Below are 15,460 nucleotides of genomic sequence, written 5' to 3'. Positions count from 1 at the left end.
TATTTTGAGCGTCATCTGGCGAAAGACGACAGCTGGTAGCACTTCTCTCCTTTATTATTATCCCGAAGAAGGACGTTGAGGGACTAGTGCAAAGCTCCACTCCGGTTGCGTCACGTGACGGGGGGGGTCATCTTTCTTGAATTTTGATTGGATCAAACATCAGACGCGCGTACTCTGATTGGTTTTGCCGCGCGTCACTCGAGCGTTGCTCCACTTCCTGGTAGTTGCTGTCAAACTCGGCGAACCAGACAGGCTCGGAAAACAACGGATGTTTAGGTCGCCGCCCTGCATCGCCCTGAGCAACTGTGTGTCAACCACGATAGAAGGCATTCTGTAAGTGGAAACCGCTTCACTTTTAATTTTGTGATTTATAAAATAAATTATTTTTCAGCGTGTTTTTTGACCTTACGTCAGTAGGCGTTGCATAGTTTGCGGCGTGCAACCCAGTACTGTTATAACATTTGGTTTGTTGTTATTACGTGTGAACAAACAACCTTTAAACTAAAAGCTACAGCAATAACCACAACAGTGGCGGTTCTGTCCCCCCGACCCCCTTTTCGTTTTAATACCATTTTATTCGTCAGTGCTGGTCTCCCTCAGAGATCAAACTGGTCGGCATTGTAATCCACAGCAAGAAGTCCGGACCTTCAATGTCAGAGAGTTCTCAACACAGTCACATGTTTTACATTACATCCAGGAACCCCGCTTTGATGCTGACTCATAATGAGTGTGTAGGCTGATGTAAAAAGAGGAGGCGGTTTCAGCTTTGGCTCCCAGCTCAGTGACTTAAGTACAAGTGTGGATGAGCCTGCTCATCCAGCATGTTCGTGCTCCCTGAGACCTCATGACTGTCATTATTTGCTTTATTTCAGTAAAGCCTTCAAAATGAATGGTTGTTTGTCTATGTGCGCCCTACGATTGGCTGGCAAATAGTTCAGGGTGTACCCCGTCAACTGCCCGTAGACAGCTGGGATAAACTCCAGGTCGCCTACAACCCTTGCGAGGATAACCGGGTCAGATAATGGATGGATGAATCAGAAATAAGAAAGCTCATCCAATGAGCAAAGCCATTATTAATACAGGGCATCCTGAGAAAATAAAGCACTAAAAGCAACCATCCCTATTGAAAGAGAGACCCTAACCTGAAGACACATTTTGGGTAAGGGCTTAACCAAAGACGTTGTAAAACAGAAATAATTGTATACATTATCCTACTATTCAGTTATAGTCACCTACATGACTTTGACGTTCACTGTGTTATGCGGAAACACATAACATGAGTGCAAACAATATATTCTAACACATTTTCATTATTATTGTTAAAACGTAGAACACTTCCCTCTTGGGATCCTCCTTACTCCACGTGAGCCTGGCACACCTTGTCCATGCTCTCCTCTGTCCCGTCGACATCTCATAGCACGTTGCTCTTTCCACAGGCAATATGGCGTTCAGGAAAGCCATCAAAAGGACAGCTATTATAGGCGGTGGGGCCGTCGCCACCATTCTTGGTCTGTCACAGTTCATAGAGTATCGGAAGAAGCAGGTAAGTTGCAAATGAACATTGTTGTTCAATTTCTGCTGTGAACAGTCTCCCAAGGCATGTTGTATCAGGATTTTGGAATGTCTTTGATACCTTAAGGATACACAGTACCTCATATATTTTCTAGATGGTGCGCACAAAGCAGCTTTCGCTTAAAATATGGCTATATTGTGTTGACTCAATATTCCATGATTGTAATTTAAAGTAAAACGTGTATGAGTTATTTGAGGTGTGGCTAAGTAGGCGGCCCATTGCTCACAGGCTGCCTTCATGTGGTGCTAATGTCACTGACTTACCAATAAATTACCTTCCATGTCTTTTATTCGCATTGTGTGTGCTTACGTTGTGAAGAATTAAGGACAGCCTGCTCGTCCACTTGTGATTAATCCAATACTGTTGAGCCTCAGGTTACGAATGACATGCTTAATAAACAAATTGGCTTGTGCACAACAATTTCAAAGAAAAACAACCTCGATTTGCCCACAATTTTCATGTTGCGAACCATTTTTGTATGGACGCACTGAAGGATCGTTTGTGATTGGCTCTGTGCATCGAGTGTTATGAGTAAGGTGTATTGTTTTTGTTCTTTTTTTTTCATCTTAAATAGCCCTCAGAATGGCTCCTAGGAAATAGGTGACTGCTCACAATAGTGCTAGGAAGCTCGTGACATGGATGAGTGGAAGTGCTGCGTGTCACATGCTTATTAGCAAGTACAGTACTACTTGTATATCTTTTTTTTCATAATTAGCCCACAAAAGACTCCTAAGAAAAAGAAAACTGCTGGAGATAGTGTTATTAGGTAGCCAATTACATAGTTTAAAAAAAAGTAGTCATTGCTAAATTTGTTGGGCAAATTTGCAAAATGTACCATCTCAACTATTTTATGATTGATAATAAATCATATCACACATTTCCAAATCCAGATGCTTCACACAAAAAATGAAAATTCTAAAAAAACAAAACAAACAACCAATAATAATAAAGAAAGAAAGAAACCTAGCGGCACAGCAGTCGACTAGTTAGCACATAGGCCTCACAGTGCAAAGGTGCAGAGTTTGATTCCGGCTCCGTCTTTCCTGTGTGAAGTTTGCATGTTCTCTCTGGATAGAAAAACTTGATCATCTGTGGATGCAGATGGGGCAGAACGAATTCCCCGAGTCCACAGCTCTCCCTGTGTTAGCTAGCCTGAAGATAGTGATGACTACCTCGCCACAGCGAGCTGGCAAGCCTCAAGAAGGCCACTGAACGTTAACCACAGCACCGGTGGTGAAAGTCTGCCCTTAATCCACTTCCTTTTCTTGCATTTCATTGCGCTGTCTATTACTGTTGAATGACACAGCATTGTTCACATTCACCATAGATACTGCTGGACCACAATTCATAGAACGTTTTGGGCCAGAACATAAACAGTACTGATGTGAGATAAAGTCAAAGATGTTTCTTAATTAATGCCCTGTTTTTAAATTCATATTAGAGTGGGTGTCAGTTCACTTATTTCTATATTCTATTCTCTTTATTCTAACGACACATTGCTCAAAATAAGGTAAGTAAACCTTGATTTTGTGGCTGCAACAGAATAATTGGGTTGCCAATCTTTTCAATACCTTCGTAAACCGAGTTACCACTGTGCATGCTTTATTTCATTTGTCATTTTACTCTTGTCCATTATATACATTTTGACTTCATGAGCCCATCTTGCGTATGAATTTCTAAAATGCTGTCAAAGCAGCCTGGTGTTGTATAAATAAACATGCCCTCCCTTCCATGAAGCTTGACTGAGTCGTCATAGGGGCAACCTTGTGGATCGTTCCGAATCGACAACACTTTTAGCAATAATGTCCAGCCTTGACACTTTCGGCATCTTCATTTGAGATGGATGAGCAGATGTGTTTCCCCTGACCTTCGACCTGGCATTGACCTTTATGTGAACACCCACAAAGATACATACCAGCCTTTATTTAACTGTGCCTGCTAATGTGAACTTTGTTTCTGTCCCGTTGCAATAATGTCTTCTCATGCCTGTTGCCGCCCACTCAACCAAGAATGGATTGGTAAGCAAGAAGCCAATGTTGATGAAATCTAATCATTTCCACAATAGTTTGTAATCATGCATGCCTCTAATCCCAGTAATTCTAATCCCTAGCATTTAGCTCTATGGTGGTATTTTTCCATTTATCATCACAGAGAGACAATGATTTGCAAGTCAAATGCTGCATGTGCTCTCAAGCAGTTTGATGCAATCATTAAGATGGAGCAAGAAAAAAAAAGAATAAATATTTCATTAGAGGTGAACTGGCACGTCCTGGTGTCAGAGGGGGATTGTTGTTGTGATTATGACTTCAAATCATTCCCTAATCAAATGCAGGACATGGTTGACTGCAATCCTTTGTGTTGTGGGCTTTGCAAAGATAAGTAGTATGTTGCAGCAGGTTCGTACCATCCGCCAAGCCCCACAGTGCACGGTCTCACTTAGAAGCTCATTACGTAAATCAAGAATAAAGTCTGGATTTTCAACAGTACTCGAGTTGAAAACCATGAGGAGATCATAAGCACACAATCGCCACTTCGTAGCAACATACCAATGTAAAGTTTTCTTGACATGCCCTGCCCGCCTTGGAGGAAGAAAACATTTCACCCCCCCCCCCCCCCCCATATGCGCACCCCTCAACCCTATCATTAAAAAAATCACCTCACATCTGCTGTGTTACTTTACAATGCAAGTACTGTATACATGCGTATGGAAAAGTACAACAACATGTTGACTGAGTCATGCATAATGAAATCTGCTGCAATAATGGACACATTGTACCCATTACCCATGAAGATTTTATATTAAAGTATTGCGTTTTGTGTTTATTATATGACGCAATGAATAAATGTCGTTTAGATGTGTATTCTTGAACTCGCACGGTAGGCTATGCGCCTCCTTATCATATCCTCATGTTCCACCAGGGTGGTCTTGCATGCAATTTGAGTCCTAAATTAATCTCCTTATCTTGGATAGCAAGTAGAAATAAGAGCTTTGCTTTTGTCTTGCATAACGTTAATTATAATAGCATGAATCAGTTCACTGGATAGCAAATAAATGCACCTCTAACTTTGGTGTTTGTAGGTCCTTCTAATGTTCATACACCTCAAGCAAAATGTTGCAACAATACCAGACATTTCCAAACAGAATTACCAATAACATCCCCACAGAAATGAAACGCATCAAATCAAAACAATTTCCCCGCTTGTCCCCGAATAATTTCCCCGCTTGTCTGCGCCACATCCAGGCTCAGTTAGCTCACGTGGCGGCAGAAGCAGACCTGAGGGTTCCCTTTGCAGACGAGCTTCCCTCAAGACAAGCCCAGCTTGCTACACTCAAAAGCAAAGAATTTGACATCCTGGTAATTGGAGGCGGAGCCACGGGTGTAGGCTGTGCCTTAGACGCTGTCACACGCAGTAAGACCCCGCAGCACATCAAGGACAATATTGGAATGGTTATACTGTATTGAGCATTTTTCTCTGGTGTTTATAGATCTTAACACTGCTCTCGTCGAGAGGAACGACTTCTCTTCCGGGACGAGCAGCCGTAGCACCAAACTCATTCACGGTGGAGTCCGCTACCTCCAGAAGGCTGTTATGAAACTGGACTATGAGCAGGTTTCAAGTGCACCTCGTCACTTTTCCTTGTTTGGTTTTGCATAGTTTTCATGATTCTTTTTCTCCTGCAACAGTACATGATGGTAAAAGAAGCCCTCCAAGAGCGAGCCAATCTCCTCGAGGTTGCACCTCACCTCTCAGCGCCACTCCCCATCATGCTGCCTGTTTACAAGTAGGTCACACAGGCCACATTGCACAAGACTGTTAACTGCCATTCACCAACTGCTGATTAGTGAGTATTAAAAAAAACTTTATTCATGACCGAGCTCATCACCAAATGGAGGAATCTATCTATCTATCTATCTATCTATCTATCTATCTATCTATCTACAGTATCTATCTATCTCTATCTATCTATCTATCTATCTATCTATCTATCTATCTATCTATCTATCTATCTATCTATCTATCTATCTATCTATCTATCTATCTATCTATCTATCTATCTATCTATCTATCTATCTATCTATCTATCTATCTATCTATCTATCTATCTATCTATCTATCTATCTATCTATCTATCTATCTATCTATCTATCTATCCATCCATCCATCCATCCATCCATCCATCCATCCATCCATCCATCCATCCATCCATCCATCCAGATAGACATATCTGTATAAACATTATTATGATTTACAAGCAGTATAGAAGTTGAACAGGTGCTTCTACATTTACCGGCATATGTTTTACATTGTGATGTCACAATGTAAGTACTTTTACTGCCTCTGTCAATTTTTCAACTCTCATATACAGTGGAACCTCCAAAGTTGAACAGAAATGATTACTATTTTTACAACCACTTGTAGTTGATTATTGTTTAAATGTGCGGTTCATGTAGTTTCCCCATTGTTTCCATCGGTTGTCCTAGATGGTGGCAGCTTCCGTATTACTGGGCAGGCATTAAGATGTACGACCTGGTGGCTGGCATCCAGTGTTTAAAAAGCAGTTACGTTCTCAGTAAGACCAAAGCCCTGGAGTTCTTTCCCATGCTAAAGAAGGACAAGCTGGTGGGAGCCATTGTCTATTATGATGGTAAGTGTCAGACATTTTCTTGTTGATTCTTCACCTTCTTTTCGGTAAACGCACAGCATTTTGACCATCATCTCTTCCACGGAAATGTATTTAAATAAATACAATTACAAATTCAACGGGGGAAAAAAATCAAGGAAAATCACTGCTGAAACTAAAATGATTAAAATGGCTTTGAGTCACCAAAATCAATTCCGGTCCCCACCAGTGACAGGCTGCATTGATGCCATTACTGTGATAGCATGAGGATTGTTGGTCTCACTATTGGGGTTCTATGGACTCAGTTGTGTCGTGTGTGAGATTCTTGTCTCTTCAGGTGATCATCCTCCAAAACCTATTAAAACTACACATTTGTACGATGATGTGAAAAATGTCTTAACGTGCCGTGTCTTATTTGAAACAAACTGCTGGTGGAACTTGACAACAACCTGTGTGTGTGCTCGTTTGCTGCACACTGAGAAATGCTGCAAAGCACTGCGCCTACATTTCTCTTCTACATTCCGCCAGCATCTTTCACTGCCAGACAGTAGGAGTGGAAGATGTTTTGTGAGTGATGCATCCTTTTTTTTCCCCTCAATTTATGCCATCTGGTACCATCACGCTTGTGACATTTCCAAGTATGACCTTCTTTCCGGTGGTGCGGAGCTGCAGAAGAGCACTACAATTGGTCGGACTGTCGAAGCAACAAATGTCTTCTGCCTCTCGGCTGTCTTATTCAGTGTAAACAACTAATTTGCTTTTGCCCTTACATTTTATGTAGCTAGGCGATAAGGTTTATTATCCACCTTTTGTCATATACCAAGCTTAATTTGGAGCTTCAAACTTGCCCCACTGTCGCCTTACAGGGCAACACAATGATGCCCGTATGAACCTAGCCATCGGTCTCACGGCTGCCCGCTACGGTGCTGCCATGGCCAACTACACCGAGGTGGTTCACCTTCTGAAGAAAAAGGACCCGCTGACTGGCAGTGACAAGGTGTGTGGAGCACACTGCCGGGATGTGCTCACAGGTGGGAAAAGATTGCCACATGTGAAGAAGAGAACCATTCTGCTGTTGATCACATGACATCAGTCACCGATTACCTGTTAAAGGAGAGGAATTCAATATCAAAGCCAAATGTGTAATCAATGCCACCGGACCCTTCACCGACTCAGTGAGGAAGATGGATTGCCAGGAAACCCAAAACATCTGCCAGCCCAGCGCCGGCGTGCACATCGTCATCCCCGGCTACTACAGGTGTGTTACCTGATATGCGCAATGTGATACACTGAACAGTTTTTCAACTCATCGGACTGCTGTTTTTTATCTTCAGTACAGTAGTCGTGTTTTTGACACCAAATAAAAGGGTAAAAAAATAGCTCCTATGTAAATGTAAAACCAAACAAACAAACATCCAGTGAGCGGTGCTTTTTGTTGCTTGCTATTATGTCATCAGCCTAAAATGTGTGTGGGACCTCAGGCTATGGTGGAAGAATGGGCCAAAGAACATTGACAAAAGCATTAAGATAATACTTTTCTAGGTACCTCTGATCCTTGACCTTCATGACTCATTTATGACTCATTTGGCTTTATACGATATAATTTTTGCTGTAGCCTTCTCTATCTCAATCACGAGGAAACAATGATATTTGATCACGTTTCTGATTTTTGGTGCACAGCCCTGACAACATGGGACTTTTGGATCCAGCCACAAGTGATGGCCGGGTCATCTTCTTCCTGCCTTGGGAGAAGATGACCATTGCTGGAACGACAGACACTCCCACCAATGTGACAGCTCACCCCATCCCTGGGGAGGACGACATCAACTTCATCCTGAGGGAGGTCCGCAACTATCTCAGCCCCGACGTGGAGGGTAGGAATGAGGGCTTGGTCAGAGGCAAGAGAGTATCAAACTGAATTTAAATGAGATTGTTTTTTTTGTTTCCTGCAGTGAGACGAGGTGACGTCTTGGCAGCATGGAGTGGAATCCGTCCCCTGGTGACGGACCCCAACTCCAAAGACACTCAGTCCATCTGCCGTAACCACATTGTCAGCATCAGTGACAGCGGACTAGTCACCATTGCAGGTCAGCTAGTTTTTGCTTGAAATACTGAGCAGTTAATTTGTCCAGTTTGATTTCAGCAGCAGTTGTGTCTGCAGGTGGCAAGTGGACCACCTATAGATCAATGGCTGAAGAGACTCTGGACGCCGCCATTAAAACACATGGCCTCCCAGCTGAGAAATGCAAGACTGTGGGCCTGATGTTAGAGGGTTCCAAGGGCTGGACGCCAACACTTTACATCCGTCTGGTCCAAGACTACGGCTTGGAGCAGGAAGTAGGGCACGTTTCTTTGTTCCCAAGTTGATTACATATGCTTACTTGCACATGTGGTGCTCCTCTAAAATATTGAATCGCTTCCATTTACCAGTAGTAGTACCACAGAACCCAAACATTATCAGACACATCGTCTTGGTGAGAAATTTAGAAGCAGCCTTCTTCTGACATACAGTATTGACTGCTTGCACCTTGAAGTGGATCTATGATGACGACATCTCCGCTCCACTAAAGATTTGACACATGAAGAGCCTGTATGCTAAACAGTTCATTAGCATTCAGTCCATCGGATCCATTGATTCATATCAGCTCCATGCGCAACCAATATCGTCCCATTAAATGGAGTAGAACATTGTTTCAGTCGAAGAAAGTGCTCTTGCAGTCCACTTACTCCTTATTAAAGGTGCTGGCAGCCGATGCCGAACATTTTTCAAAGGTCAGTGCTGATATTTGGACAGTATTTGCCCTTTTGCATGATGGGTGAGCCAACGATCTGAATAGCAAAAAGCTGTTGCGTATTCTATAAACGAGACATCTCCACAACATGGTCCCCCCCCACCCCCCCAAAAAAAATCCATCATTCTTGTCTGCAAATGTAAAAGTTAAATACATTTGCAAACCGGACCTTCTGTGTGTACTCAGGTGGCACAGCATTTGGCCTCTACGTATGGAGGGAAGGCATATGACGTGGCCAAGATGGCGCTGGTCACAGGGCAAAGGTGGCCGATAGTTGGGAAAAGGCTGGTGTCGGAGTTTCCATACATTGAGGCTGAGGTGAAGTGTGATGGCGTGCAAATGTTCACCTTCTGATCATCGCTCTGCCCCCGAAATCCTTGTGATATGAGCGTGCCATGTCTCGCAGGTGCTGTATGCTATGAAGGAGTACGCCTGCACCGCCATTGACCTCATTGCCCGGCGAACGCGATTGGGTTTCCTGAATGTGCAGGCAGCCGACGAAGCCCTCCCACGCATTGTGCAGATCATGGCCAAGGAGTTGGGCTGGAGCCAGGAGCGCAAAACGGTCCAAAAACCAGCAAATATTTTGCTTTGCAAAATGTTTTGAGTCCCCACTTGTTTTTTCTATTAGAACACAATCGGGAAGCCCACACCCATTTATCCTCTTTAGACACTGTTACAATGCACGTGTAAACTGAGCCTTTATTGTCAACCAAGGCAGGAACCCCATTCAGTTATGAAAAAAAAATCAATAAAAGATCTCAGCATGACGGTGACTCTGTTCATATTGTACTTTCTGAAATCTAGGCCGAGCTGGAAGCAGCCAAGAAGTTCTTGTACCATGAGATGGGCTACAGATCTCGCTCCGAGCAGTTGACCAAGACCTCGGAAATGACCCTGGACAACCAGGAAGTAGCCAGGTAAAAGCTCGTAGTGGCCAAAGGTCTGCCACAAACTCAGACTCAGACATTAAGAAGTAATGCGGTCAACTTAAATGTGGTTGGCAGATACAAGAAGCGCTTTCATAAGTTTGACAAAGAGCGCAAAGGTTTCATCACCACAGTTGATGTCCAGCAAGTCCTTGATGTGAGTTGTCACTTCCCTGATGATCATTTTTCTTCTTCACCATTCCTGAACCAAGATTCCAACCTGTGTTCCTCTCCTCTATAGAGTATCAATGTGCACATTGATGAGAACGCCCTCCATGAAATTCTTAATGAGGTGGACGTCAACAAGAATGGACAGATTGAAATTGATGAATTCCTTCAGGTACGTAATGGCCCGTTATTGTGCTTGCAGGGATGTGTACTGTATTCATCCTACCGCGAACTACGACAATCTGTCATTTTCTGTGTAGTTGCATTCCATGCTCTTCTTTTCAGCAGCGAACATGAAAAAGAGAGCAAGGGGGGTTTGTGCGCTTGAGACTTGCTGCACACAGCAGGTGTGAACTCTCCTCACCTTTGAAACTAATTAGGACAGAGAATGTGCGACAGGTATAATGAGGGCTCCTGCCTCTATCTGTTGCTATATGATTTTCTCACTTTGCTCTGACGTGAGAAGAGAGATTCATTATGAGGGAGGATGATGGCAGTTGGTGCTTTTGTCTTCATTAGCATGAGCTGCTCTTGAGCACATATCCGGTCAGACCCTCCAGGGGACAGCAGTATTTGTAAAAAAGGCTTATGATCATTTAAAAAAAATAAATCCTGTTCCTAAATGTCAGTGTTTGTTTTTGCTCATGTGTCCATCCCGCTCATGGCCGATTTAGAGACTGCAATCAGGTAGTGTATGGACATGAAATTAGTGATACACTTGCCTGACTTGTACGTGGGCAGAATGGGATCGGTTCCCACTCAGTGACAGTATGGATGTGGTTGTGAATGTTTGTTTGTCTCTATATGTTCCCTGTGACTGACTGGAAACCAGTTCAGATATCAGGGTGTAGTTCCCTTTGCTCCTGTAGTTAGCTGGGATAGGCTCCAGGACCCTCCCACCCTCTGGGACATTTTTCACGATAAGTGGTGTTGAATATGGATGGATGGATGGATGGATGGATGGATGGATGGGTAGAAGCCTTCATCAACTTTTAACCCTGGTGGCTAATATGGATGGAGGGAAAGAACTCACTAGAAATGTATCTGTGATGTTTTAAAGCTGCACTGGGCATGGCGTCAACAATACAGCTGCTGTAAAATTGTAAAACTGTCAGAACAAAGAAATGTTGAAAAAGGGAAGACTGAGTGAGACCAAAGAGATTTCAAACATTTTTGAAAATTATAACTGAAAACATGCAAAGGCTAAGAACGCTCTCGTACTCACTTGTGGAGCTATAGTGTAAAACTGGTTTTCACCTTTTTTTCCCCAGTTTGATTGGCAGTGAATGGCGCCGTGTCTAACATGTTTGAGTTGGGCATGAGTCCCTGCTCCTCCACGATATTAGAACTTTCGCGCCTGCAATTGCATCAGCGGATATCTGGTGTATTTGCAACGAGCAGTTAGCTGGCTCCATCCTAAATATGCATATTGCCTTGGGATAGTCAGCTGGCGCGGCCGCTTTACAGAGCCTCGTTGTCAGCCGTGGGTGTGCGCACGTCACAGAGAAGGTGGAAGAGTCAGGTCGCGGGAGCCAAACGTGGACAGGAGCTTTGCACTGCCATGGCCGGTTTAGAGCACCTTGTTGTCATGTTGTGGTAAACCCCTTGATGACCTGGTGGGTGATTTTCCAGCCACCGCGGGCATTCAGCATGATATAGTTTCTAATGTAAATTCTGTGTAGCCATAAGAAAGATGTAAGATGAAATTTTCATTTTAAACCTCATTTTATGTACAGGTACTTAACATTTTCTAAAATTGCTTCAGAATAACAGGCCAACTATTTTAGCGATCAGGTGGTGAACAAGGCATGAGAATGCAGACACAGGTGACATATTTGAGGTGGTTGTAATGGCTTTGCGTTGTACCCAGTTCACCTTTAACACATGAGGAAGAACAACCAAGGCGGCAGGTGTTGGGTTCATTGAAGCATGTGAAGGTGGTCGGACCGCTCTCGCATGCACCGTGTATCGACCGGATATTTTCCCTCTGGTGTCACCTGTGTATACTCACATTCTTCATCATGTGTCATCTGCCAATTAGTTGATGAGTGCCGTCAAGAAGGGCCAAGTGTCTGACAGTCGCTTGGCTATCTTGATGAAGTCAGCCGAGGAAACGCTTGATATGAGGGGCCCGGTGACGGTGGACCGAAGCGGAGGAGGAGTCTGAGCCCGGCCTTTCACGAAGGTTTCCTGTCACAGACCTCATTTGAATGACAATGCAATCAGGGAGGCGACAGCGGGGATTTGGCCAAATCAACAGCAAATGGGCGCCGCTCCTGACTGTGTTTTGGGCTGAAATACAATCCAATTATTGAGGTTTGTTTTCCTGAGCCGCCTGTTTGTCTGCATGTTGATTGGTTCTCAGCATCAGGAGCCTCCAATTTTCCACGGTGCGCAATGGGACTATTTATGGAAACTTTTTTTCATCAAATATTTGATATTTCTACCTTTATATCTATTTAACACTCCTTTTTTAAAACTCAACACTGATTGTTCCGTAAGCTCTTCTCATTTTATCGGAATTGAATCTTGTGCTTTATTCAAGCGTCCCACAATGTTTTTTTTTTAATTCGACTGCAACATTTGATTTGATGCTAATCACAAGAAAACTATAGGCAAAGACGCTGATTACAAGAAACTATTAGCATACGCTCTGAAAATTGTGGAAAAAAACCTCCTCAAATTGGGTCAAATGGTTAACCTAGGTCTAGTGGGTGCTGATCTAATGCTGGATTATTGGTAGCGGGTGCATTGGGTTGAGGATTTGACCCAGCATGATGGGTTGGCTTTTAATTGTGTCAGGTGTTTAGGGTGTCCCCCCCCAAGGAACACTTTTCATATAATTGTGTATTTGATTGAAGTGCAGTTTCATGTATACATCCACAATCCTTTGAAAGGTTGGAATACACATTCTCATGCTACTGAATTACAAAACTGTAGATCAATAAACCAATTGTCAAGAGGCTGTGCCAATTCAAACACAAGACACCGTAGACCTACAAAGTAAGATGTTTCTGAACTCTGTGTTACTGTCCAAGCATTGTCTTGTACAAGCACTTCAACACCTGCTGTATGTATTGCCTCTTTTATGCAAGAGAGACTTTTGAAGAATCTCCAGGAAGCTGAAGGTGCACAACTTGCTCAACATTTGCCATAACACCTGCAAACTCCCACTGATACTGATGTTTACAGGTTTTGAACTTTACCTGTACTGTTTCTGCACTTGTTTAAAAATATTTACAGTATATATGTTGGGGGTTTTTTTGTTTGTTTTTTTTTTACTGCGGACATTTAAAATGAGATATTTACTGAGTTGCAATTAATATATTTACACTCTTTGCAAAACAGGGTTGAAAAGGGATTCTATATTTGTATTTAGACAAATGACATGCTCATATACTCCCAACTATTGTACTTTTTTCTTTTTGGAAGTGGTGTTTGTGTGTACTCTACGTTAACGCCGTGAATGAGGTGTTGTTTTTCAACAAGTCCGAGCACACTCCATGTTCATAATTAGGAAAGAAGGAATGTAGGACGTGTGCCTTCTCAGGTTGAGACAAAGCCACTGCTAGATACTGCCATGATATTTTACAAGGAATAAACCGAGCTTTACGGTGTTCTCGTGATGTCAAGTTTCAAGAATGTAACTGTAGAAGCTTACAACTCAGTTGAATACATATTCTTGGATATGTTTTATTCATCCAATTGGACCCCCAAAAGCTCATGTCAATATGTGCCTCTCTGAATTGTGACGCAGCCCATCAAGGAGTTGTGCATTTTGTGACTGTCCTCACATTGATTTTGTCTTCCGTATTTTCACAGCGAAGACCGTCAAACTGCCAATGTTGCCTGTCAACGATAGCTCATAGCAAGCCTGTCTTAAATGTGCATCCGATGTTTGATTGTGTCTGTTGGGATGAAATTTCAGCTTTATCTAGGCTCAAAGAGAATCATGTTCCAAGTTTTTTTTCCCCCACCTATACTGTAAAAATAATTTTGAGTGAGTATTCCCAAAGAGACAACGCAATTATCGAATTAAATGTATCTTGTTGCTAAAAAAGCTTTGTGTGTTTTTGTGTCAAGTGTTATCTGACCTAATTCCCCCTGGGCAACAGGTGACGTGCCACCATGTGAACATGCCAGCATATACAGTACTGCAAACATAAAGAAGTAGTTTCTAATTCATTCATTTATTCAATTTAATCAAACCTGGAGTAAGATGGATGATGTTTGTCAAAAAGTGCAGTCACGAAAATAAATCAAATATAATAATCAACATTTTACCATCAAAGATAGTGATACTATTGTGCCCCATGATCCACATATAAAGCATTTTATGAGCACCTCTACATTTTAGAATGTTATAAGCTGACTTTGAAAAAAATATGTAGATTCAACATTGCTGCGTTAAAACATCTCAGAGGACTGATGAATTTATTGAGTGTGCTGTACTCTAATGAACAAATAAATGACATCAGAGTACAGTATTGCAGGCTTCCTTTGCTTAAAGCCATGGCTCTCGGATAAGTAAATTCAACTTCAGAAGCTGAGTAGGCTTAATATCGTTTCATGTTTTCAAATTTAAAATAAGTGTACATACTATATTTCACAAGGCAATGGTAAATCAGCTGATAATGATACTAATACATGGGGATTTGTTTTCCTGTGGGTGTTAGAAATCATAGGAAAATACCCGATCAGGTTGCAGCTGAACAAAATATTCGTTGTCGTTAATTCTGCTGAGGATACAAGCGCAGGAACATGCATGTGAAACAGTGGGCCTTTTCTCGTGAAAGGTCACGCCGAGATTTGAGTGACAGCTTTAAGTCCTCCGATTACAATTTGCCGCAGAGGCGTTCATGGTGTACCCTCATTTCCTGGGAAGGGCCGGAAGCATGTGGAAGCGATTCATTGAATCACTGGACAAGTCTGCTTGTCGTGTATTCGCTAATGATTTCACACGTGACGAGGTCTGGGCACACGAAATGGAAGGATTGCTCCACAATAGGACTATGGTAAGCCTGACTCGGCAGGTTAGTGTTATGCGAAATGATAAGTTGAAAAGCCCGTGCTCAAGATGCACTGTCAAGTATTGAATTGATGTACATGCCAATGGGATGACGTCAAAGAATTTGGGAAGGCTCACTTTCCTTTACCACTTCACCAAGCATGTTTTAAAACAGTGGTTCTCAACTACCAAAAAATAATTTGTGGTCTAAGTGTTCATCAAAAAGAGAAGTCTTATTTCTATCTTAAAAAAAACCCTCATAAACAATGAGTCAAATAACAATTCAGTTAAAATGTATTGCAAATAGGCGGCCCGGTAGTCCAGTGGTTCGCACTTCGGCTTCACAGTGCAGAGGTACTGGGTTCG

At 42.6% G+C, this 15,460-nt stretch overlaps 1 protein-coding gene across 4 annotated transcripts; it reads left to right on the top strand.

Moving 5' to 3' along the window:
- Window positions 1–178: 178 nt before the first annotated feature.
- gpd2 (glycerol-3-phosphate dehydrogenase 2 (mitochondrial)) lies at window positions 179–14,146 on the top strand. 4 transcript variants are annotated; one of them, XR_007961562.1, is made up of 18 exons: window positions 179–333; window positions 1,437–1,543; window positions 4,816–4,984; window positions 5,061–5,185; window positions 5,260–5,357; window positions 6,058–6,221; window positions 7,064–7,228; window positions 7,311–7,455; window positions 7,878–8,071; window positions 8,150–8,284; window positions 8,359–8,534; window positions 9,176–9,307; window positions 9,396–9,554; window positions 9,797–9,909; window positions 9,997–10,075; window positions 10,160–10,773; window positions 12,128–13,089; window positions 13,184–14,146. XR_007961562.1 is itself a non-coding variant. In XM_052059631.1 (17 exons), exons 2-17 carry the CDS (start codon window positions 1,442–1,444, stop codon window positions 12,251–12,253), a joined length of 2,181 nt encoding a protein of 726 aa, XP_051915591.1. In that variant the 5' UTR covers window positions 179–333; window positions 1,437–1,441; the 3' UTR covers window positions 12,254–14,146. The 4 variants fall into 4 exon arrangements, 1 of the variants encoding a protein (XP_051915591.1); XR_007961561.1 differs by having other exon boundaries at window positions 12,128–14,146; XM_052059631.1 differs by having other exon boundaries at window positions 10,160–10,258; window positions 12,128–14,146.
- The last annotated feature ends 1,314 nt before the right edge of the window (window positions 14,147–15,460 follow it).

This window comes from Hippocampus zosterae, chromosome 2 (genome assembly GCF_025434085.1).
Source record: "Hippocampus zosterae strain Florida chromosome 2, ASM2543408v3, whole genome shotgun sequence".
Lineage (NCBI taxonomy): Eukaryota > Metazoa > Chordata > Actinopteri > Syngnathiformes > Syngnathidae > Hippocampus > Hippocampus zosterae.
Note: the sequence above shows the minus strand (reverse complement) of the source record. Positions and strands in the feature narration are given on the sequence as shown.